Source organism: Cavia porcellus, unplaced genomic scaffold, assembly GCF_034190915.1.
Source record: "Cavia porcellus strain 051 isolate PalLab524CR breed Dunkin Hartley unplaced genomic scaffold, mCavPor4.1 scaffold_27, whole genome shotgun sequence".
NCBI lineage: Eukaryota > Metazoa > Chordata > Mammalia > Rodentia > Caviidae > Cavia > Cavia porcellus.
The window spans coordinates 19518919-19543838 of NW_026947510.1; the positions used below are offsets into that span (position 1 = coordinate 19518919).

Below are 24920 nucleotides of genomic sequence, written 5' to 3' on the forward strand. Positions count from 1 at the left end.
GAATCACAAGGTTTGTGCCATGGGTTAGATGCTGCAGATTGTTCCCTGAAGTGGTAGCACCAAGGTGGGCTCCCACAAGCAAATGTAGCACTTCCGTTTCCCATATCCTCACCAGTTACTGTCAGGCTTAATTTTCCCCCCCAAGCTAACACTTTCAGGCCATTTGTCTCATGGCATTACACATTCTTCTTATATTTTCTTATCTACCCTACTGGGCTATATGAACTTTGTGAGGGCCAAAGCCTTGCTTAGCTCATTTTTATATTCCTCACACAAAATTTACTGAGCTTAGTGAGCACGCAGTCAATAAAGAGTTGTAAACACATACTCGATGAACAGAATTAATTTATCTTGACCAAGGTTACAGTGAATTCCATGAAGGCAGGGACGAGGCTGCCTCGTACAAGTCTGGGTAAGGACATGGATAAGGGAAGCTAAAGATCGGCACAGCGGTCACAGCTGGCCTGGAGATCAAAGGCCTCATGATCAACAAAGGACTGTGACCAGCCTTTAGAGACGCCAGCTTTAGAATATTCATCATCACCATATGCAGTGATATTGATTGATTGGCATGAGGAACCAATTCCCCTCTGGGTGCCCTGATGGAGCCTCTAGAACCTTGCTCTGAAGGAAGCACCCACTCCTGGCCCCACCCCATTACTAAGGCGGGGTAGAGTCCTTGTGTCCTTTGGACCAGGGTGCTACATGACCTGTGGTCTTTTCGTCACCCCTGCAGTTCCTCCAGGCTGACTCATTTTCTAAATAAACTACTTGTGGTTTTGATCTGACATCACATGTGGAAGAATGAGTAATTTTTCAAGAACCAGAATTCTATTTGATCAGAATAAGATACATAGGGTATGTTACTCATGATTTTAGGACAAGGGGTCAGCATCAGAAATGAGTTCTCTAACCTCCTCCTGCCTCTCCCTCCCGTGGGCCAGAGGAAAGAGAGGAATTAAAGGGAAGAGGTAGACATGGGCATGGAGAATTTTTGTACACTTATTTTGTGATCATACTATGTAAGATTTAATAAAATTATATTATTGCCTCTGCTAGATTAAATAAAAGTGATATGGCAAAGGAACTACATTCCGCTGTTACACTGCTTGGAATTAAATTTTGGTTCTACCAGAAGCAAGGTATCGAACTTTAAAGTGCCTTGATAGTCTCAGGTATAAAATGAAAATAGCAAGAATCCTATAGGCTGTGTAAAAGATAAAGAAATTGCCTATGTTAAGTGTTTAGAAAAGAGCGTGGTTAATAGATGCTAAAGAGGTGCTAGGGATACTCTTTTGAATCCACCACAAGGTTTATATGCTTAGTAAATATTCAATAAGTGCTTTTGCTTAAATGAATCCATTCTGACAACACACGTCTAGAACCAGGGCCACCGAAGCCCAAGAGTAAAGAGTCTTTGGTGTGAAGGGGTCACAGCAGGCCGCAAGACGGCCACATTGGTACACTAGCTCTTTTGTGCTGAAGGGAATGAGCATGACAGGGGCAGTGTGGAGAGTTCTCTAACCTGCCACTTCTGGAGAAGCAAGACCTAAAGCTTCTTATGTGGAAGGTGTCCCCCTAAGCCATATATGGAGAAATAATGATTTTTTTTTTCAGCACTGGGGGTTGAACTCAGGGCCTTTGCATTGAGCTACAAGCCCAGCCCCCTTCACCATCCTTTTTTATTCTGAGATGGGGTCTCCATAGTCATTCATTACTTGCAACTTTCTGCTTCATCCACTCAGAGTGCTGGGATCACAGGTGAGCACTACCACAGCTGGCTGGAAGTGAACATTCTTATCAGGTACCAGCGACAGGAACTGGCTAAAAGATGGATCTGTACAGACAAAACCGATGTACTTTCCTTCCATGTACTGGCTTTCCCCCAGATCCCCTCGGCCTTGTCATGTCATTGCAATTTATCATTCTGTGTTTAAACTGGCAAACTGTGGGCCTGATAACTTCTTCAGGTCATCATTTTTCTTATGAAAACTCCTATGTGCATGTAAAAACATTAAATAAATATGCTGGTCTGGGAATTTAGTTTGGAGGTAGAGCGCTGGCCTAGGGGGTGTGTCCACTGGCCCAGCACTACCAGCCAGAACATAAGAAGGCAGAATGAAGTGTTGTTCCCCACGGTTGGAACCTTGAGCCTCAGTATCCCCTGGCCTGTATGTCTGATTGGTCTGTTCCCATTATATGTACTAAACTAAGAGAGCTGTCCCTTATCAGGGTCTCTAGATGGCAGGTTCTATTTCCTGTTTTACACGTCTCACCCTTGAAATCTAAAAACACAGGCTGAGTGTGGCTTGGCATGGAAACCTTTCCCCTGATCTCTTAGCATTTACTGTTTGTGAGGAGGGTCAGCAAAACAGTGGCATTTGTAGTGCTATTATTGAGTCAGTGGGATGGGTCATGGAAATTGCTTAGCTAGAGTTAATACATTGATGTCTTTTATCCGTACAGATGTGTTTAGCTTTAGAGCATGTGTGGTCTCGGGCAGCATACACTTGAGTAGTGCTGTGAAGGTGGCCCCGTCCCTCAGGCCTAGCTTCAGCTGCAGGCCTCTGAGGGAGCCTGAGTGGGACCTTGGGACTCCACCCGTCAGAGCCTCAGTAGCACCTCCCCTGGGCTCTGATCCATCCGTGACAGACCAGAAGTCTAACGTGGCTGACCCTGGAGCACAGGTTCTAGGCTTGTCACAAATTTAGTAAGCAAGGTAGAAACACTGAGCTAACTGAAGCAAGGAGCGCTCACCCCTCCATCCCCAGGACCAGCACCTTGGGCAGTGTCCGCAGGCCCAGAAGAAAAGGCATGTGAAGGACACATACATTCCTGTATACACGTGAGCCTACAAGCACTCACACACACCAACGCAGGCAGCTTCACTCTCCTGGACTATCATTCCCACACTCACAAAGTTACACACCCACCTCACAGATACTCTCAGCCTGAAGGGTGACAGGGAGACCTCGCAGCTGAATCAAATATGGGTTAATGTCGCTGTTTTTATTACACCAAAGGTCTTGATGTTTATTAGGTGATGAACATAGCATTGGTATATGGTTGTTTCAGTGGCATGCACTCTCCTTTACAGCACAGTTTGGAGTTAAGGTCCCTGCAGCTCACATAAAGGAACCATGCTCCAGAGAAGAGGAAAGGGACCCTGCAAACCACTGTTCTCAGGAGAATCAGCAGCCTCTAGGTGCTCCATCTCCACAGCGGCCGATAGCCCAGGAGGCTGGGCGGGTGTGCTTGAGATCCAGGTTTGGGAACATTCCCATCTCCTCAAGCCAGTGTCCAGGTGAGTCCATCTTCTGCACGGGCAGCACTGACTATGGGGGGCATGTTGAGCACTGTGTTAGAGAGAGGTTAGGCTGCCAGGAGTCCTCGGTGCAAGTGATCCTGGCTTCACAGGGAAGAATAAGACATGACGGCTGTCACAATAAGGCCACTAAACTCACAGCAACGGCGACTTCAGAAGGAGCTCTTATGACTACGGGGAAGCAGCGCTTTCCTCTCTGATGTCAGGTATCCTTCTAGGTAGGCACCTGACCTGAGACTATCACAGACACAGGCTTTTATAGGCTGCACATCACTGAGCACAACAGAGCACAGAAAGGGGCCACACGTCAAAGTCAGGGACAGCCTCACCAAGTGTGGCTGACTGCTATTGGTGACTGTCCTGGATGCCTTTTCTGGCTGGAGTAGACGCCCTAAGGCTCTCAAGTGCTAATCAGAAAAGAGGCTGGCAAAGGACTTCCTCAGGCTCCGGATGGTCTCTGCTTTGGCTTCATCCTCACTGGCTGAAGACCGGAAGAAGGAGGACTCAGAGAAGCTGAAGGCGTTTGTCAGGGACTGCGACTTGCTTGAAGATAAAAACCAAAGAGATTGTGAGAGGGTGGTGTTCCCAGCAAGGCAGGGAAGGATGGAGACGCGAGGAAGTGACAACCTGGAGCCCCACTCCCACCCCTGGAGACCACGGTGACAGAAGAAAAGTGAACGTGGCATGCTTCTGTGCCTACATTCGTTCCTCACCTCAGCACTACTAAACAGGGAAGGGCTGGAAGGGCATCACGGGAGCCAGGAAGAAGGGAAAACAGAGACAAGAAAGAGGAAGAAGGGATGACTCAAAAGCTGTTTCTTTCATTCATTTTTATTTGTCACTTTTCTGCAGTGCCAGGGATGGCACCAAAGGTCTCACACCTGCTAGCCAAGTGCTTGCCACTGAGCTGCACCCAGCCCTGTTTGTTTTACCTAATGCCGAAGGAATTGAGGGCCCAAAGTCAGTGAGTACTGAGCTAGGTTTCTTACCCTTTCCTCTGGTGACAGGCAGAGACTCCAGGCCTGTGGGCTCTTATAGTCCATTGCACCCGCTGTTACAGAGCAGACCCGGCACCAGGAGGCCCTTGTCACAGCCTGAGTTCTGCCCTCAACTCACATCTGACCTTAAGCCTTGTGCTTCTCTGCAATCTGATTTTCATGTATGACATGAAGATATTTGGTAACGCGATGATCTCTAGGTCTCTCCGTTCTTTTCCCTTCACTGTTCCACAGCTCGATGCCCCCATTGCTTTCCCTGTTCTTAGCGTGGGCACAGCCACCCTTGCAGGCTTCCTCAGAGGGGCCTTGAGTGAGGTCTGTGGGTTTGGGGTGTGCAGGATTGAAGAGACACACCTCAGGCCATGCCTAGTAGACAGTTTTCTAATGAAGTCCAAACTACACCCATTTTAGGGATCTACTTTTCCCTTCAGAGACAGCAAGTAATTTAGAGAGGAAAACTGTGAAGGCAAGAGGCCATGGGGTGGCCAAGCCTACCCTTCAGAAAGGGACATGAGGTCTGGCTTCCCCAGCAGCCTAGCTTGTCTCCTCCTCCACTCCCACAGGGTCTTTCTGCTGGCATCTGGCTCTAGCACTCTTCTTCTGGAGTCTCGGGTCTGTCGGCCCTCTCCTAATGCCGGTGCAGCCTAGGAAAGGGCCTCTACAGGACCCATAGCAGCCTTTCCTCTTGTGGACTGTGACCAGATGCCCTGCCTTTCAGCATGGCTGGGACAGGCCCCAGTGTGCAGGCCTCTCTGAGTTGCATGCATCGGTGTAAGCCTCCAATGTGCACGTCATCAGAGGCTGGCTCATTCAATAGTTTCCACTCAGAGAAAGTAGCAAAGCAAACAAAGATCTGCCTTCACATGGACTGGCGGTGACTATGAACAGGTAGGTGAGGCCAAAGGGTCAGCCTGCAGAGAGTGACTGGCGAAGAGGCAGTAATGGGCAGGCAAGGCCAAAGAGGGGTCATGGCAGGAACTGGGGAGCAGAAGAAGCAATGAATGCTCCTCCCACCTCTAGACTGGAAGACCCAGAGCAAGTGAACACTAGGACAGGTGATCCTCAGCCCTGGGGCTGCTCTTCACCAGAACAGTGGCTTTGGAAAAGAAAAGAATGGAATTGTCCTCTGTGCAGTGATTAGATGGTCTAAGTGGCTTATGTGAACTTAAATATCCATCACTTCCCCTCAAGATTCGTTCACTGTCTCACACTGGAAGTATGGTGGGTCACTCCCAGGCCCCCCAGCTACCGCTGTCCCTGCTGACATGCGAGTGTTATCTGAGGCTACTGAAAGCAGCCAGAGGCCTGCCTGGTTTGGGGCAGCAGGTGGAACTGACAACTGTCTGTACCCACATGCTGCCCTCCGCTGTCTCCCAAGGGTCCTGGCATGTTTTTGCACAGGACAGTGTGCAGGGAACAAGGGGAACTGGGAGCCCAGGGATGCTCCACAGGCCTCTGTCTGAGCACTGAGCACCCCTTCCTCTCCACAGCACCTTCCCACAGAGCTAAAGGTAAAAGTTGGAATAGAGTTAACAACTTATCCTTCTCCTGGACAACCTTGCTGACTATACACCCTGACTTGGTAGAAGCTGGACAGAATATATTATTTAATTTTTAGAAGTGGAAAAACACACAACAGAAAAGAGAGAAGGAAAAAAGAATGGAAGATGGGGTTAAAAAAGATCACCAAACCCTCAGTTAGGGCAAGACTACTGATAGCCATGCTTCTGCGGTGATACCACTCCTCAGGAAGAAAGAGGGGGGTGTGTGTTTCTGCGAGGCCTTACTTAGACTTCTGTGTCACCCTTTCATACCCTCTGTGATCAGCCCCAACCATTTCCCTCACCAGCAAACCAACCCCCCCAAAAAAACCCCAAAAAGCAAACACAAAGCAACCCACAGAAACCCACCGTGGCAAGTATCTGGGGTTGTGGGGATGCCTGCCTGCAGGAGCTGCTAGCAGCTCAGGTCAGGCAGAGGAGGGCAGGAAAGGGTGGGGAGTTGCTACAGAAAGTCTTACTTGAGCTGTGGGTGAGGCTGGGGCTTCTGCAGAGGCGCGGCCAGGGGTGGCTGGGCCTCTGCCAGCAAGCTGCTGCTGGAGGATGCATCCTCGTCGTCGTGGGTGGCGGTGGGGCCGCCCAGCCGCTGAGGAGTCGAGGAGGAGGAGGAAGAGGAGGTGGAAGAGGAAGGTGGCACTGATGGTCCAGAGGGGAGCCGGCGTGGAGGCAGCACCTTGCCTGGGGGCTGCATTCCTTGGGGTTGCCCAGGGCCCCCTAGGTTCGGTACAAGAGAAACTTCATAATTTAACCAAATCAAAGGCTTTCTTAGACTCTATGGCTCAAAGGGTGTGGTTAGTTAATTATTAAAAGGATAAGCTCTGTAACAAGAAGCCACCAGAGGCTCTGAGGGCCTAAAAAGGGAGTCTCCGTTCCTACACATCATCACCATTTGCTCCTCCTCAGAGGCCAAAGCAACTGAGTCAGCTCAGGAGACAGGAGGTGGGGGTGAGGGATCCCACCCTTTCTCCAAGGGTTCTTCGGGTACAAGCCATCCTGCTCTGCCAAGAAGTCCTGTGTTCTACACATCAGAGGCAGGAAAAGGCAGTGGGAAGAGTACCACACTGAGATACTGCCTGAACAAGTCACCACGCTTCTCTGGACTCTGGTTTTGGCAACTGTAACACCATTACAGAATTAAGCCCTACTCTTAGTTATCATTTAAGAGAGCAGTGTTTTATAGATGACACTGGGCAAGAAAGTTCTTTAAAAGTACCCTGTGCTTTCTGACCATCATTGATGACTACCAGCTTACACTGCCAGCTGTGCGCTCACAGTGTCTGAACCACCCACCCCACCTAGGTGTCACCGAAGCCTTAGCTCCCATGACAGAAGTAATCCTTCCTTTCCAGGCAGTCCTCTACCTCTCAGGGACATCCTCAGGGGCTATGTGCTTTTCAGGTGTATGATGAAACTTTCCAGATGGCAAAATCCTATTCTTCCCCAGGGACCACCGGGCCAAGAGACTGCCAAAGAAGAACTGGCATCCCACTCTCCCAGCATGAGCCGTGCCATCATCTGGTAGCATAAGGGCAGAGAAGCTCCCCTCCCTCTGGAGGTTGACATGCAGTACATGAGGTACAAGTCTCCTCAGACCTTCCTGGGCTACAAGGTCTGCACACCCAGAAGTCAACAGACGACCCAGAAGTATACTAACTGGTAGAAATGATGCAAAGTGGGCCTTCAGGGCCCATTTTCTCAGCCTGAGTCTCAGAGCCTACATTCAGCAGTCTATAGGAGGGAGCAGGCTCACCGAAACTCAACATTTTGGTATGTGCTAGACTGCAATAGCTGTCTCCTCTGGAAAGGCACAATGTGTGTCTATGCTGTCAGGCATCCATGATCAGCTGCCTATTTCCTAGCCTTTATCACCAATAAACAATTAATTAATATCAGGGTTAGTTACACAAAAATCAATGTATACATATATATATGGAATTCTGCATGAATAAGAGGTTCTGAGTTCAAATCAAACAACTGGCAAAGAGGGTAGATTAGCAGATTATTTCATGTTAGTTAGCTTTTGTCTTTCCCCAAGTCTGATATCATTTGTATGGTTAGTGTTTTCTTATAAAGGAATTCGGGTTGATAGCTCAGCTTCTTGTACCAGAAAGCTGTATGCTTTCCCACTTTTACAGAGATACTTGAATAGCCAGAAACTGTACAACTTAACACTGAAGACAGATATAACTTTTCCTTTATTGCACTTTAAGCTGTACAAGAGTCACAAAAGAGAGGTACTTCAATCACACTTCCAGCAGTGGCTGAGGGTCTCCCAGCTGGATCAGTACAAAAGAAAAGGGACAACATCAGAAAAGAAATGGATACAAAACACCTGAATGGCAATCCTATACTGTGACACATGTCCCCCAGGCCACAGAGTTGTCCCTTAGCATGCTGCCTGAGGGTACATGACAGTCAGGTGATGCTGTCTGCTTGCTTTTGGCAGTGGGAGCCCTAATCAGCTTCTTCCCCACCTGAGAGGCCTTGGCTGACACCATCCTGAGCCTGACTGAATTCAAATGGCAACTTTGTATTTGTGGCTCACAAATGTCACATGAAAAGCACCTGAATGAACACACTGATAACATGCAGAGAAGCAACACCACTCATTATCAAAGCTCACCACTTAACAAGAAATTTAAAACAACAACAAAAAGTATTCCTCCACTCTGAGACATATCACTGCATTCCCTTCTATCATTCATCTGATTGGGAGGTACGCAAGGACCTGGAAGTTCATATGCATATACGGAAGTACTCACAGCAGACCAACTGCCCTCGCCACCTAGGCGGGGTCACAGGCCAGGACACTCACATCATATGCATTTCTCTATGGCCTCAGAATGTGCCAGCAGCCTTAGGAGGAAGCAGGGCACTTTCCCCTGGGCGTATCACTCATGCTACACACTTCCCACACTGCCTGTGCCTCGGCTCTGGGGCTCTGGAGTGGGGCCATGGCAGTACAGAGGGGAGGAAATGTAAAAGGATAGCCAGAAACATTTCCTTTCAAAGGCAAACTGCTGGCATCAACTCCAGCAGGCCATGGTGCGAAAGAAGGCCGCCTGGTACCTGTCCCCGGCCCTGCCCAGGGATAGTAAAATGAGGTACTTCCCTGAGCCCTGATTTATTTACTGCCCATGTGCTGCTTGCTGGGGAGGGGACAGGCTGGTGAGGGCTCTTCACCTGAAGGCCTCTGTCCAAAACACATAGAGATGCTACATCTGAGACGGCTCTCACAGAGCCCTTCCTTCCTCCTGAGCCTCTGGAGGACAGAGCAGCAGCTGAGAGAACCCTCAGGGTGCAGCAGGTGAGCAGCACGTCCACGAGGGTGCCATGGGCATTTCCGATTTACTCTCATGTTATGAGGCCTCAGGAATGCTCAAATACTTCCAGACTTTAAGCAGCTCCTTGCATTCTAGGAGAATTGCTAAAGAATCATCTCCATGCATAGGCCAAGCTCTGGGGCACACAGAGCAGCCCCAGTTCCACAGAGGCACACATATGGCTGCTTCCAAAACAGCAACCAGGAACAAACAACTTTGGGTGACTGAGATCAACACACAAAATACTTACAAGTTCACTTGGATATTGCACATTGGCGGCCCCTTGGGGTTTAGTTGTCTGTTATTTATTTAATCTCACAGCTAATTAGTTAGTAAGGAAAATGAAGGATACATTGGGATGTGAAATACAGAACACATTCCTGGAAGTAGTTTGTTCTTTGTATTTCATCACTGAAAACACAAGAGCTGTACAGGTACAGCCAGCCTATTCACATAAACTCAAACTGCACCAAATTTTAGCAAGTGGAGAAAAAGGTAGATGCCTTCAAATTCAACAGAGGAAGCAATGGAAATTAGACCTTGAATATCTCATAGAATTCTATCTATTTACCCAAGTCATGCATAAAGGAAGCAAAAGCACAGGTCACTGAAGGTCTGAAGCACACTCACAGAGGGGGGTTTCGTCTGACCCCGAGGAGGAGGAGGGGAGCTGGGTCTTATTTTCCGGACTTTTTCTTCTCCCCGTCCATCCTTGTGCTCCTGGCTTACCCCGTGTTATGTAATGCTTTAAAAACACTATCAAACCACCCGGAAGACAGTCACACTAGGCTGGGAGAGGCACACTTCTTTTGTACATTGTTGACACACAGCCCCGGAGTCACAAGTTACACAGAGGAATGACAGTGCGCATTACAAGCACAGACAGGAACAGGTGAAGAACTTCACGGGCTGACACTGCATAGGAAACCAGTCCAGGCAGTAGTGGGGGCACCGCGGGCTGCGGGCTGCTGCTCCCTCCCGCTCTCCTTCCTTTCCTTGATTTTTTTTTTTTTTTTGGCATAAAATATCTGCTTTGAAAAAAGAACTAGCCATCACTTAGGAAGCCTGGACCTGCTTTGGCCCTACTGCAATGCCGTTACAGTCAAGAATGTACTGTAAACAACCTTGGGGGGGCGGCCGCTGAGGTGGGGTCTTGCTTGAGTCCGGATCCTTGAGTGTTCCGCTCTGAAAGACAAAAATGCAAGAGATAAAAACAAAACTGAGTGAATTCCAAAGAGAAGCCTTGTGGTTCCGTGGCTGGGCTGTCGTGTCCCTGTGGGGTTTGTCTTCAGTTTATGTTCTTCCCTAGGCCTCAGGCTGTGGCTGGGGGAGGTGGTCACTGACACACTTGCATGTGCTGCCCGAGACTCGTCAGCCCCTTCCTCAACTACCCTCCCAGCTTGCTTTCTCTAAAAGCTTTGAGTCTTCCAAGCCCATCTGACTTCTTCTCAGGGGCCCACTTAATGCCCAGGTCCTGCATGCATTCATAGGTTTGGCTTGATAAACGCAAGGGGATTTAGCATCAGCTCAAGAGACAAGGCTAGGTGCAGAGGAAGTGGTGGCTGGACCCAGTGACTAAGCTACACAAAGCTCATTTCTCACTGAGAATGAACAAAGTGGGTCAGCTCTGAGACTGGGGTCTAATCACTCTTTGGGCTGAGACCTCCATGGGGAGGGACTGGAGACAGGATAGCCATGTGTTTCCCAGAACCCTTCTCAGAAGGAAGCAGCCAGGTGTTGGTATCTGTGAAGTGCTCAAGGTTAGTATCTGTGAAGTGCTCAAGGCCAAGCTGTTTTCCCTCTCAAACAGCATCATCACATTGGCTCAGAATGGCTCCAGACCCTTCCTTCATCTCCTCCCTGAATCCCATCTGGGATTCTGAATCCATGTTGACAGGATTGAAGTTATACATAACGTAGTTTGTCTCCTGTCTGTGTGAAAGGCAGGGAGCACTGTGAGCTTGACTTTAGCAAAGGGAAACAGTCTAAGGAGCCAAGAGCTGCCCGTGTGCAGGTAGTGACATCAGTGGGGGCTCCTGCGGGCGGGCGGTGGAGGGCCGTGCTTCTTCACCTCGGGCCCTCTCCCTGTGACGGCCTCCCACGTGCCCACTGGACGCTGCTCCTCCTCTTGTCCTTGTTTTCTCTGGGCTGTGATTCTGGTCGCCTGTCTTCCCTCCTGCCTGTTATGGTCTGTTTTCAGCCCCACTACCAAAAGTAGAAGTGCTAGTCTTTTCAGTTTTACTGTCTTTTGATAACAGTCTTATTCAAAGAACTCAAGAAGAGTACTGGAAACTTCCCCTGTACCTGTAAACCTGACCACTTGCAAATCACAGCCAGAAACGCACCCCTTTCCCCAGCACTTTCACAGGATCCAGGAGCCTGGGCCTGGGCTCTGTCTCTGTCATACCCTTATCCAGTGAGCTGGCTGGCGACCATTCCCCCCAACAGCTGTCAAGGCACCTCAGTTGCTCCCCTTTGACATCTAAGATTCACCAGCTTCTGTACCAACATAGACAGGCCTTACAGTTCTTACTTGGACTAGAACAGTCTAATTCTTTCCACTTCTCTCTCCGATCTGTCTTCTCCATGGCTACTTGTTATCCTCCTAAATCCTTTCCCTATGCTACTTAACTTCTCAAGGAACTTTAGAGCTAATGCTTCCAGAGTGCATGCTGGGTGTCAGTCAGTAGGGGAACACACTTACACTGTATCTCCCACATACCTCACAGTGGTTCATGGGGCAGATACTGTTTCATCAGCATCCCTGATTGCTTCAGCATGGCTGGAATTGGCCTTCCCAGCTTTCTCTAGTCTTTATATCCTAAACATGCCTGTGCCTTCTTGCTCGGACCTTACTGTTTTTTCTAGACTAGGCTATACCACTTATGTCATGACTTCTCACTGAGACAGATACTCAGAAGCAGGACAGCAAAAGACACAGAGCTTTTAGAGCAGATAGAATGGCTTCTGCCACTCCCTTCTCTCAGAGCCTCAGTGCAGTATCCTGAGGGTTGCCAGTGAATGGACGCAGATGCTGATCAAGAACAGCTAGTGATACTTTGCTCCAAGGACTCATGTTTTAGAGAGGACTATGGGAGCTCACAGAGCAAGACAGCAGAACCAGGGCCTATGAGCCAAAGCTCCAGAAAGGCAGACTTTCACTCACAGGGAGAACTTCCCATTGTAAAAGCAGGGGTATCAGCTGGCCTTGGGGGTGGCTGTATTTAAGCAGAGGCTATAGGGTTATCTGGCAAAGAATATTGCAGAGAATATTCCTTCACTAAATATGAGATATATAAAATGAATGTTAAGGCTTCTCTTAACTTTGAGAACCTAGGATTCCAGAAAAAAACAAAACAAAACACCTGAAGGTCTTAAATGGAAGAACTCAGGCACTCCTGATCCATTCAAAGTGATGATCTTACCATGCAGGCTGGGCCTGGCTCCCCTCAGCCAAAGAACTGCATTGTGAGATACTCAAGGACACAAGAGTGAAACTGCCTTATTCAAAGCTCTGTGTTGGAGCCTGGGAATGTCCTTGGACACCCTTGAAGGCGCCTAACTGCTTCTCCTGTCCTGCCTCCACTGAGGTTGTGGATCTAAGACTTCTGAGGAATATGATGATAGGCCTGGGGAACAGTTCCCAAGTGCCAGGCTGAGACACTCTGGCTCCTCCCACAAGCCTGCTGTCTGCTAGGAGCTGAGGCCTATTCCCTGTGGGTTTGGCTACCATGGGATCTGTCTCCAGTCACTGAGAGCCTCCCGGGATGCCAAATTCCACACAAGTCTGGCCACTCAGGCGTCACTGCCAATGTCTGGCCCGTAGCCAGCCTGGGGCAGCAGCCTATGTCAGACTGAGCAGCAGTTTCTCTCAGGAAGTGAAGCTGACTCAAACAGGTAAGAATGTGAAGTTCAGGGCTTGTGACCAACTGTACACAAAAAAGAAGGGGGAAACAGCTTTAGAGCAGTGTAAGGAAAAAGCCCAACAACTCTGGGTTTGTAAGGTGACTTCAGTGTATGACGCTGCTGCCCAAATGTGATGTGGCTGGAGGTACAGCCGTGTCTTGATGAGGGGCATCAAGGTTGTCTGCTTTTTCGGCTGACCAAGCCTCATGAGAAAGCACAGTCACCACTTCCAGTCACTTCTTTTAAGGCACAAGCTAACAGAATAAAAAGTACTTTTGAGCAGATATGGAGGTGTGAAGTCTGGAAACAAAAATCTTTCCTCATGTGACTCTGGACAGATTACTTAATCTCTGAGTCTCGGTTTCCTAAATGAATAGACTTCAAGGACAAAATGAGGTAACCATGGGAGCACCTAGGATTTCAAGAAGACTTCAGATTACAATTTGTATCCCAACAAGGGCTGGATTTGGAAGTAGTGAGCTTCTTGGCAAGAGAGGTGTTTAAGCAGGACCTGGACAGACTCTGGTCAGAGATGCTGCGGAGGGGCTTGAATGGTTATGAGTAGAGGACTTCACAGGCTCTTGTGGCTCTGGGTGTCCACTAATTCTGTCATGCATTTGTCAGTTTGTCAGTTTGAGATGAGATAAGAGATGAACCCTTCCTAACAGTACCGTTGTAAGTCCAACAAGACCCCAGGGCTGCTGGTCCTGAGCAGAGATGTCCACAAGCAGAGGCTCTGGGCAGCCTGGCAGGGAGAGCAGGCTCTGTCCTCTAAGGAAGCCAATGAGGCTGGTATTCTGCTGTGAAGAATCCTCAGGGCTTTGCTAATCAGGGAAGCCAGGGGCCAGGACACAGCTGGTGAAACTTAGACTTCCTAGGTCAAGGGAGGAGAGCAGTATTTTCCTTATACAGGGCTACAGACAGTTCTCTATTCTTACCTTCCCCTGTGCTGCAGTGGGGGAATCAAAAGGGCTGGTCATGAGATTGAGCAGCACTCCCTGGCCTAGGGACCAGAAGACCTGGCTCTCCCCCTGGGCAGTGTGTGACTTTGAGCAAGCCAGTAAGCCATAAGTAAGTAAAGACACAGCTACTAGCCCAAGCCATCTCACATAATGGTTGTGAACCTTAAATAATGAATGCACTTTGTAAACTATAAAGTGCTAGGCAAAGCAGTGATAGAAGTAAGCATCACTATTATTGCTTAAATAATAACAAATATTCCAGAAGACTGAAGTTATAATGTTAGAAGTGCATGCATCAGCGGAGAAGACACTGCTGGGTAGTTTCGTATCACCTGGTGCATGGTGGTTTCCTGTGTAGAGGGTACTGGGCTGGGCCACACCAAACCCTCTGCATATCGCTGACTTATTTCCAGCAAGGCCACTGCAGAGGCAGCAAAGTCAGTTTAGACAGAGTAAATATTAGCTCTTCAGGTGACTGGGAAGGAAATCATTGGGCTGGAGAGAAACCAAGCCCATGGATGAAGGACTGTGAGTCTTTGTCAAAGGCGCCTTTAATTTGCCATCCTGTAGCTTTCAGCAGACAAGCTGGGAGACAGGAGCTGCTATCTGAGGTTCCAGCAGGATGGAAGGCTGAGGAAGGAAAGACACTGAGTGACTCAATTCTTCAGGGTTGCTGGCCTGGGACCAGCTGCCCCCACCAAGGAGGAAGGCCTGTGCTTGGTCAGCATATCTGAGACAGGAAATTAGGAAAGGGTCCCAGGGTCTGGCCCCAGGAAAGGGGCCAGGCCAACCTCCTCGCTGGACACACTGCAGAACTATTCTGATCAGCTCCCCCAGGCCCCGCTCCCCCGGTCGAGGACCCCAGGGAGAATGAAGCAGCAGGAAGGAATGTGGTCAGGAGGTTATAGGTTTACTCAGAGTAAAAGGGACAGCATGTCCTCGGCACCTTGGGACCTTCCCAGGCTCACCCTTGTATTTACCAATGCCACCTTACTTCCTCTGAAAGGTTAGGAAAGATGCCCAAGGATGAGATGTCCCACTTCCTTCCTGAGGGCAATCACTGCTCTGAGGGCTGAATTGGGGCTCTCCCACAACCTAAGGACACCAGAAATGTCCCAGAGGGACAATACACAAGTCCTGTGGGGGCACTAAGGGTCTGGTCACCCTAGGTCAGAATGTCAGCTTCGAGTGATTAAAGATGTCCTTGTAAGTTAAGACAGTCCCAAAATAGTCAGTTTCTCTTAATAGTCTGTTAAGGGATCTAGTGACCAGTGGCTTTATCTGAACCTGCCCCAAATCTCCTCAAATTCTCAGCTTATATTCAGTGAGGAACAAATTTTCTAAAGCTGGTCCTGCTGTGGGAAGCAGGAAGGCCTTTGGTTTGTCCTAAATTTACCCCTCCTGAGCTCGAGTGAGGCTTCTCCCATGTTTGGGATGTGAGGACAGCAGCATCCCTCTGGGCTCCACTTCTCAGAACAGAGAGGTCCCTGCTCTATCTGGGTCTCCTGGCACTCACAGAGAGCACAGCTTGCAGAACCTTCATGGCTGCAAAGACCTGGCTGAAACTGTGCGAAGCCTCTCTTTAGGCCAGGCCAACACGAGAGGATTGGCAGACTGTTCCACATGAGCCAAAGACACTCTCGTCACAACCTTCCCACTTCTTGCAGCTGCAGTCTGGGTCACACTTCCTAGATCTGGAGAGAAATCTTTAAAAGTCACCTGTCCCAACCCCACCAGACCCAAGCCCAGCCTACCCTCATCCTATGCCCTCCTGAAACATCAGCAAGGATGTGACAGCCACACATCACTCCTAGGGCAGCTATTTCCTTTTGGTGCTGTTTGCAATTTGGCTGCTGACACTGCATCCAAACCTGTTTTCCAGCAGATTTGCCTTTGGAAGCATTTCTAGCCCATGACAGCATCAGAGCTGCAGGTGCTGAGTCATGGGCTCCTTGAGATGACTGCCTCCCTCAACTTTCAGGTCTCTCTTCTGAGCACATTCTGGTTAGAGGGAAGAGTCTGTCCTTGTTACATTGTGACTCCCACACTGAAAATGATACTCCAGGTATGGTTTGATTGGTTTGGGACAAACTAGAAATATAAGCAGCTTATCTTTGTCTTGGCACCAGATGTGTATTAATGCTTCCAAAGGTTGAGTCTCACAATTACCCACCCATGAGTCTACCTCACAAGCTGCACAGAAAGCCAGCTCTGTGCCATCACTGAGGGGCACTGAGGAGACCAGCCCTGCTTACCCAGAAATGTCTAAAATTCCTGCATGAGCAGTTCAGCCTCTGACTCTGGAGGATGGTACAGGAGAACAGAAAGAGATCACTGTCTTGAGGCATCAAAGATCAGCCATGTGAAGGAGAGGGCCAGGACACCATCTCCACTGGATAACCTGAGAGCTTTGTCCACAGAAGCTGTCTTCCTTCTTTCTGAATGGTGTGGAACAACGTCCACTACTCCGGAGGGGTGCAAGGCCCATTTCAGATCCAGGAGGATAGATCCCAAAGGACTATAAATATGTCAAGGGATTTCAACGGGGTTTAGAGACATGGCTCTATTAGTGACTCTGGAGGTTTTGGCCATTCCTGGCCACCAGGTGTCACTGCCACCCTAAAAACAGTGTCCCTACAGGTGGGGACAGTCAGTTGTCCCCATAGCCCAGGGACTGGGAGTCCCACTAGGCTAAAGCCAAGCTCCCATCAGCTGAATCAGGCTTCGCCACCTACCTCCTGGTTTTCAGGGACAAGCCTAACCCTTCTGCCATGGCCCCTATTGCTTGGAAGTGTGCATAGCAGCTTTAGTACACTTCATGGCTTGCTTTCCATGATGAAACAGTCTAGGGGCTGACTGCTTACCTCTACTTTCCTTGTCCACCAGCCCCCTTTAGTGTCCTTCTGCAGCCAAAGAAATGAAAACCCTGGTGGGGACTACAGCAAGGACTGAGAGAGAGGTAGGCAAGCCACAGCACACTTCTGCAGCCACTGAGAGAGGCCAGCCTGACTGCAGGGAGTGGTGCTGAGGCAGTGCCAGTGTCCAGGGCCCCTCCGGCCACTCAGAATCCAAGATGAGCCCAGTGACAGCCTCAGTTCACATCCCCACTACCTGTGCACCTCAGGTCTCCACAGGATCCTGATAGCAACTCCAAACAGGCTGACAGGAGTTAAACAAGGAAGAGACACATGGTGAGAGTAGCTTGCTCAGAGAGGAGAAGCATTTTTCCCTATCATTTGTAGAGAATTGCTATCACAAAGGTATGATACAACTAATAACAAAAAGCAGACAGACAATTTTGTGATTACCTTTTACATATTCTACAGACAACTGACTGCACACGGACAAACCATTGTCATTTTTTTTTCTTTCTCAGCACTAGGGATTGAATCCAAGTCCTTTTCCCAGAGCTACAACCACAGTGCCCCTCTTTTGTGTTATTTTGTTTTGATTGTCTGAGGTAGGGTCTAAGTCATTACATTGTCTAGTCTAGGCTTGAACTTGTGGTCCTCCTGCCACAGCCTCCCACCTGCCAGGACTATAGGCTTATAGTCCACACCCGGCTCCCACCACTCTCTTAGTACCTCAGATGTACAGTCACGTGCCACATAGAGATATTAGGCCCCCAGATGACCACACATGTGACAGTGATCCATGAGATTATACTGCCCAGGGACTGCACGGCCTTCAGTTTGTGCAAGAACACTCTTGAGCATGCAGTGCCCAGGAACTCAGTCAGCCACTGGTTAGGTGACGCAGAACTGTATTCAGTGGCTGCTAGGTGCCAGATACTTTGCTACGTACTGGAGATAAAATGGTGGGCAAATCCTGACCTTGGGGGAGCTTGCATCCTAGTGGAAGTGGTAAACAAATGAACAGACAAAAATAATCTCAGCCGAAAGTGCGCCCAGAAAATTAAAGAAGGGAGAGGTGGTAGCCTGTGAGTAGGTGGCAACTTTGTACTAGGTGGTTGAAATACCAGTTATACTGTTATGAAAGAGCAAGCTGTGCCAGAAGGCGGGGGGCATCTCAGAGAAAGGACCCAGCCCATATGAGGCTCCTCCTTCACCAATGTAGCTAGGGCACCAAGAACAAGATATAGGGTGGGATGAGGGCAAAGAGGAGCTCGGGCCCACGTGAAAAGTGGCTAATCTGCTGGGGGAATTAGGTGAGGGGAAGGGGCAGGCCAAGGGAATAAAACCCGACTTCTGCTCTGACTATGTCACATTCAGAACGCCCTTCAGATAGGTCAGGAAAGGTGTCAAGCAGGAGTCGGACATGTGAATCTGGAGCTGAAAGGAGTGGTCAGGACTGGGAGGTACAGTCTGGCCAGATTCTCCAAGAAACATGCACTAACTGAGCACAGACATCCAAAGATCCAGCAGAAGTGGAGAGGTCAGTAAAGAAGACTGAGGAGAAGCCAATGGGGCAGAATGAAAGCCAGCCAAGGGTGGTCATAGCAGTGAAAGTGGTCAACTAGCCCAAAAGCTACAACAAAGGCAGCAAAGAGAACAGAACTGGCCACCTGACCTGTGATATGAGGGGACTCAGCCAAGAGCAATTTCAATGGGTGGTGGCTAAAGATACAGTAAGCGACGATGAGGAGACAGTGGCTACAGCCTCGTGAAGATTTATCGGGACAGGGAGCAGAAAAATGGGGCAGCACTGGCAGGTACTGGAGCAGAGAGATGGGCCTTGACTTTTCAATTGGGAGATGTTTATATGTGGAGATGGTCATCTTTTGGAAAAGGAGCAACTGATGATATAGAAGAGTGGGGACACCTGGAAGCAAAAAGGAGGCGGGATCCAGCTCACAGGTGGAGGGTGGGCCTTGGAAGCAGCTTCCTGTGGGTAAAGATGAAGGGCAGTGAGGCAGTGTGACTGCAGACATAGAAGGCGGTCTAGGAGGCCAGCGCTACGGCCCCGGCCCAGCAAGGCTGGACTTCCTCCCCTACCACAGCCACCACCTGTTAGCAGGCACAAAGGGAACCACCACCATAACAGCTCGAGCCCAGGTTATAGCATTTTGCCAAGTGTGACAAACCATTGAGTTCCTTCTATCTGCTGGATGGCCTTGGGTTATGGAACAGGCTTAGGAAGACGCTAACAGGGGACACAAGAAGACAGCACTCTATGACCTGTGAATTTAGTCATGATTTCAATTTAGAATATAAACATCTTCTGGGAAGAAACTTATCTCATAAAGTCCTAAGGCCATTAGCTATTTTAAGCACTGTGTGGACCAGGCCTGTGTTATGCATGTGTGCAGGGAAGCATTCAGCCTTACGCTAGGAGGGCTCTAGCCTTTGTACCATGCTCTGAGAAAGAAACTTCTAAACTTCTAAAATGTCCCGAATGATAGGAGCATCTTTCTTATTTGTGGCAGGCTCCGTAGACCACATGATATTGCTGACCCCCAGGAAAGGGGCAGTTGGAGATCAAGTTTGACCAAATGATTAACTGATTTTACACTGACTCTGAGCACTAAGCTCACATAAGTGGCCCTGGATGACAATGCTCCCATCACATATTAATGCCAGGAAGGTAACATGACTAAAGGCAGGGATGCTTGGCCATTGCACCCTCCCAGGCTCTGCTCTGTGTATCTTCTGGCTCACTTTTGCCCTGTATCTTTTCTCTACAATACATTGTAACTTCGAGTGCAGTAACTTTCAGGAGCTTTGCGAGTTCTTCCACAGAGCTGCGAATCTTGAGGTAGTGTGGGATTCCTTGAACTTCCACTTGATTTCAGCATGAAGGCAGCCCTACTTGACAGTGGTACTGCTGGACTGTAACCCCAGCTACTCAGGAGGCTGAGGCAGGAAGATTATAAGTCGGAGGCCAGTCTGGGCAACTTACAAAGTCCATCTCAAAATAAAAAGTAACAAAGGCTGAGGAGATAACTCAGAGATATAGGTCCTGTGGGTTCAACCCCCAGTATCAGAAAAAAAGAAAGACTATTGAAGGCAGTCATATGGACAATGGTGACCTCAGACTGTATTTGGCTAACTCCAGGAGTTATATGATCTTAGAACTAAAAAAGATCTCAAAATCACCTCATTCCACTCCATTTCATAGGTGAGGGCACACAGGTCTGGAGAATAGAGAGAGGTAGCTCGTCCAAGGTCATGAAATGTTATGGCAGAGAATAGAATAGTCCTTAAATATGTGCTGACCTGAGCATGGTATTCTTTCTATGACACTCTGTGATAGTTTTTTAATGTGAAGTTGAGCAGAGAAAATTCACCCTGAACTCACGTTGACTTCACTTAGGCGATTTCTACAGGAGCTGACATATTTATATTTTTCCTTACTATATTTGTTGCCTGGGCTTTGACAGATTACGTATTTCTCTTTTAAAATGTTTAAACTTCAATATTTACTATATGTAAAGCAATGGATACTGTAGCTGGATATGGTTTGAGTGTGTACCCCCAGGTTCATGTGCTAAAATCCACCCCAATCATGAGGTATTCAGAGGGTGGAAACTTACTCTGACTATGGTGTTTTGAGGTGGGGACTCTCGGACATGGCAATTAGGATGGGACCAGGCTGTCAGGGTGAAGACCCAGGACTGAACCCCGGGAGCGACATAAACATGGATCAGAGGATGCAGGGACACACGTACACTTCTTTTCTCCTGCTTTGTGATGCTCTGAACCACCTTGAAATTCTCTGAGCATGGAGCTAGGGATTTAGCTCAGCGGCATAAGTGCCTGCCTTGCAAGCAGGTGATCGTGAGTTCGATCCCTGGTACCAATAAAAAACGAAAAAAAAAAAAAAAAAAAAAAAAGAAATTCTCCTAGCAAAGTCACCACTGGATGCTACCCTTCAACTTTGGACCTCCAGAACCATGAGCGTCTGAGGTGGTAGCCTACCTCAGACATTCATTTTAGTGATGAGCTGATTTAGGGCTCATACCACCGAGCTTTCTTTGGGGTGAGTTATCTCTTTGTTATGAACGTTTTGTGCTCTCTGGGAAGTTTTATGCTCCTGATGGAACCACCATAGGCCTGACTACATTTTCCATAGACAGCTCTACACTCTGCCATGTGGAACTTGCAGATGTGCAGGGCTAACTGTCTACATCACTCCTCTAGATCAGGGACAAGCAGTAACCTGTCACTCAGCCTCTAGAGAAGGGACAAGTTATAATCTGGTTAATTGGTTACTTCTAATTATCCACAAAGGTATACTGCGGGCTAAAAGACAAGACTATCTACAAATATCTTGATTTTGTCACATGTACCAAATTATAAAATCTAACCACAAGCATGATTTTTTTAACAATGAAAATCTTTCTTCTCCTGCTTCCCCTTCCCCATCCGCTGTGACGGAGACTAGGCTCAGGGCCTTGTGCATTCTAAGCACAAGTACCTGCTCTACAACCGATTCACACCTCACAGAGCCTAATGCTATGGACACATTGTTACATTTGGTCAGAGGACAGAACAGTGTAAGTCAGCCAAGGTTGTGTAACACTCACAAGGGCTAATATATGATGGCACTGTACTGCACAAGACCACTCTCAACCTGGGTACCCAGAAAGAGGCAGAAGTGCTATCTGTGGGCCCAGAAATTCTGCTTCCCAAGCATCAGTGATGATGGACATACTGCATTCTACTCAAAGACATTCTCAGAGGACAGGAGATATTTAGATGTGTTTCATATGAGATCCAGAGAGGTAGGTGACTTACTAATTATCCCACATTTTATTTTAGTCAATTTTGGAAGGAACTATGTCTTAAGCTTTATGTTTCTAGGTTTTTAAAAACAGAATATAGAATATGGACCAAAACATCAATATTCCCTCTCTTCATGATTCAGGCCCATTACTATGAATATCAACAATACTGCTATGCTATGATTCTGTGGCCATCTAAGCCTAGCATCACTTGCTTCTATCCTAAGCAGTCCACACTATTTCCTATTGTTTTTTGTCCCTAACAGCATAGGGCTGTTAGGCTTTTCTTTTGTCTTACTGAAGAATCTGTAGAAGTCAATAGCTCTGTTTCTGAGTCAGTACAATCTGTGGGTGCAGTACAATCTTATGAAAGCATTCATCTTTGAAAAAGGGAGTATTACTCTCCAAGGGTAGGGTTGTAGGGATCCAAGCCCAGACCCTGTTTCCTCACACAACAGTAACAGTTACCCTCTGCTGAGTGCCTTCTTTTGTGCTATGTAATACTTTAGGTTGTTCAATTATTTCCCATAACAGCCCTATGAAATAGGGGCTGCAGGGTACCTTTCCTGACCACAGATAAGGATCTTGACCACTGACACAAAGCCAATACATGCGGGGTTTAGAACTCAAATTGGGTAGTTTTCATTTCAAAGCCAACATTCTGAATCATCATTCTATCCTGCTTCCCTAACTGTTTGAAGTTGGGTTTTTGGGAAAGATTTTGAGGATTTTGATTTAGAAATGACAAAAATCTAAATTCCAAAAAGAGTTCATCACCCCTCTCACCCCATTATACACCTGTTTAGAGAAAAGGCTAGACTAGGACTCTATTCTTTTTCATTATTCCAAATTCTTATCCACATTACTATACAAAAGTCCAGTGGAGAGAAGATCTTGGGGATGTTTTTGAAAAATTAGATGCCTCCTTCATGGGATACTTGATCCATGTTCTTTCTTCCCTTCTCTGGCCCATTTTAGACCCACAAGGCCTTGTGGTCCACAAAAGCTCCAGTGTGGCTTTCCCAGTCAATCCGCAGCTGGGACACTGTCACTGGGATATGACCAGCCCCGAGTTACACATCACATCATCTGAAGGACATCTCCTCTCCCTTAGGAAGAAAAGCAGATTTTTAATTTGAGTTTTCCCTTGCTATTTTCTCAGAATGAGGGACCTAATCCTCTCATTTTCACGGATCAGCAGATTTCTCAAAAAGAGTCTTTCTTTATACATGTGTTGTGAATAGCTTGTGAGTACTCTGACCCAGCCCTTCCTCAGAGGCCTCCCAACTTAAAGATGCAGAGTCACTGAAGATGCTACCTTCTGAAAAAAGCACTCTGAACCTCAAACTCTGCACAGTTCTACAGCTGCCCTGCAATGTGCTGGGAGAGCGCTTGTGCAGTGGGAATGGGAGATAACCGTGCCTCCAGAGGGACAGAAGGGGAACAAGGAAGAGGGAAAGGCTCCTCAGACCATCCAGACCTGTGGGCATCTATCTCTACACATTCTAGAGCCTCCAGCATCTACAGCAGCAAATCCTGGCTCTTCTGCATCTCTCTGCAACTGCTTACCTGAGGCTGCTGGGTGGTCAAGGGTCTCTGAGGAGACAGGACCAGAGTCCTGGACAGCAGTTGGTTCATCTTGCTGATGACCAGCTCAGTGATGAGTTGCCTGTCCTCTGCTTGGTGTTCTCCGATCAGCGGCATGCTACAGTCCATGACCTGGTGGAAGATGCAGCCCAGGTGAGGAAAGGGTCTGGAAACATAAAAGGCCTGGGATAGTTTTTCCAAGTGGGCGTGTCTTAAGCCAGCAAAAACAGATAGGTGATGAAGCAGGTGCTGTCATCTTCAGCTAGAAGCAATTTCCTCAGCAGAAATTGGACCTTTGTTTCCTTCTCCTGAAAACCCTGGTCTCAGGCCCTTCCCTTGACCTCTCCCCATGCCAGGGTTCAGTAAGATGAAGAATGCTGGCTGAAGACCGTGGAAAATAGCAGGCAGCAAGGGGAGGGTACAGCCTAGGGTTCAAAATAGCGGAAAGATAGGCAGGAAGGCAGGAAGGACATTCTCTGCAGTCTCTGATGGACAGCAGGCTATTTTCATCCCTGTGACTTCAACTGGCACCATCTCTGGTTCCTTGTCATACTCCACCCATTGAATGACTAGACTCTTGCCTTTTTGTTTCTGACCTGGGTGACCTTCCCTATTTGCCATTAATTCTTTTTCCTCCTGTGTTTCAAGGTCCAGATCAATAATGTTCTCCATCAGGAAATGACTACCTTATGGATCAAACTCTCTCATTTATGGAGGAGAGACCAGAGACCCTCTTGGAGTGGGGAGGTGTGGCCATTCAGAAGGTCACAGGGCAGATTTGGTATCTAAACCCACCTTGGCCTCTCATATTAGTACTCTGTAAGCACCACCAACTCCTGGCAAGGAGCCTTGCCAGGTCCCAGGAAGACTGGGCAGCAATCTGTGAAGCATCCACACAGCTGTGGGCTTTCCCTCTATCACAGGAAAAAAGAGTCAGCAAAGTCATGAGAGAATCGGGCTGAAGAAAGTGTCTCCAAGGCTCAGAGATGCTGAGAAGACTCTCCTGCATGCAAGTGTCCAAGTCGAGACACTGACTTATCCTATGGCCTTAAGCACATGCTCATGGCATTAGGCCTCCATTTTCTCATCTGGAAACGAGCAGGTTGGACCAACTGACCTGAAGGCAGCTCTCTCGGACTAAGAATATGAAAATCCCAACTGATTCAAAGAGGAATGCACTGGGCTAGGATCCCAGGAACCCAGATCTGGCATCAATTACCCATGGCCTGGGTCAGCTGAGCAGGCTGAAATAGCACTCTTCCCACTGGCAGAGGTATCTTGCTATGCCAGTCTGCCATCTGGGACCTTCCCATAACTCACAAAGCTCTAAAACTACATGCTATCTGGGCTGCCCACATAGTTTTCCAGAAAAGAGTGTGACCTGAAGCCCCGAGTGCTATTTCTTACTGAAATACTTTGTGGGCCCAACTTACCTCAAAAATGTAGTCTTTTCCATCTTTGCCATGTACAGCTTTGACAGCACAGATGTCAAGACCACCAAACATCTCAGAGCAGGCGTCCACCCACAGCTTGTACCTGTTGGGGTGGAAAAGGTAATGGCACTAGCTCACTGTGG

The 24920-nt window shown here is 48.2% G+C and overlaps 1 protein-coding gene across 1 annotated transcript in view; it reads right to left on the reverse strand.

Annotated features, from left to right (window-relative positions):
- Positions 1-2990: 2990 nt before the first annotated feature.
- Positions 2991-24920, reverse strand: part of Syn2 (synapsin II) — a 189876-nt gene continuing 167946 nt past the window's right edge. The window contains exons 9-13 of the mRNA XM_063237989.1: positions 24778-24880; positions 23327-23476; positions 10330-10390; positions 6344-6596; positions 2991-3868 (exon numbers count right to left, since the gene is read on the reverse strand). Coding sequence (XP_063094059.1) covers positions 3733-3868; positions 6344-6596; positions 10330-10390; positions 23327-23476; positions 24778-24880 — 703 coding nt within the window. The 3' untranslated portion in view covers positions 2991-3732. The remainder of the gene's footprint in view (positions 3869-6343; positions 6597-10329; positions 10391-23326; positions 23477-24777; positions 24881-24920) is intronic.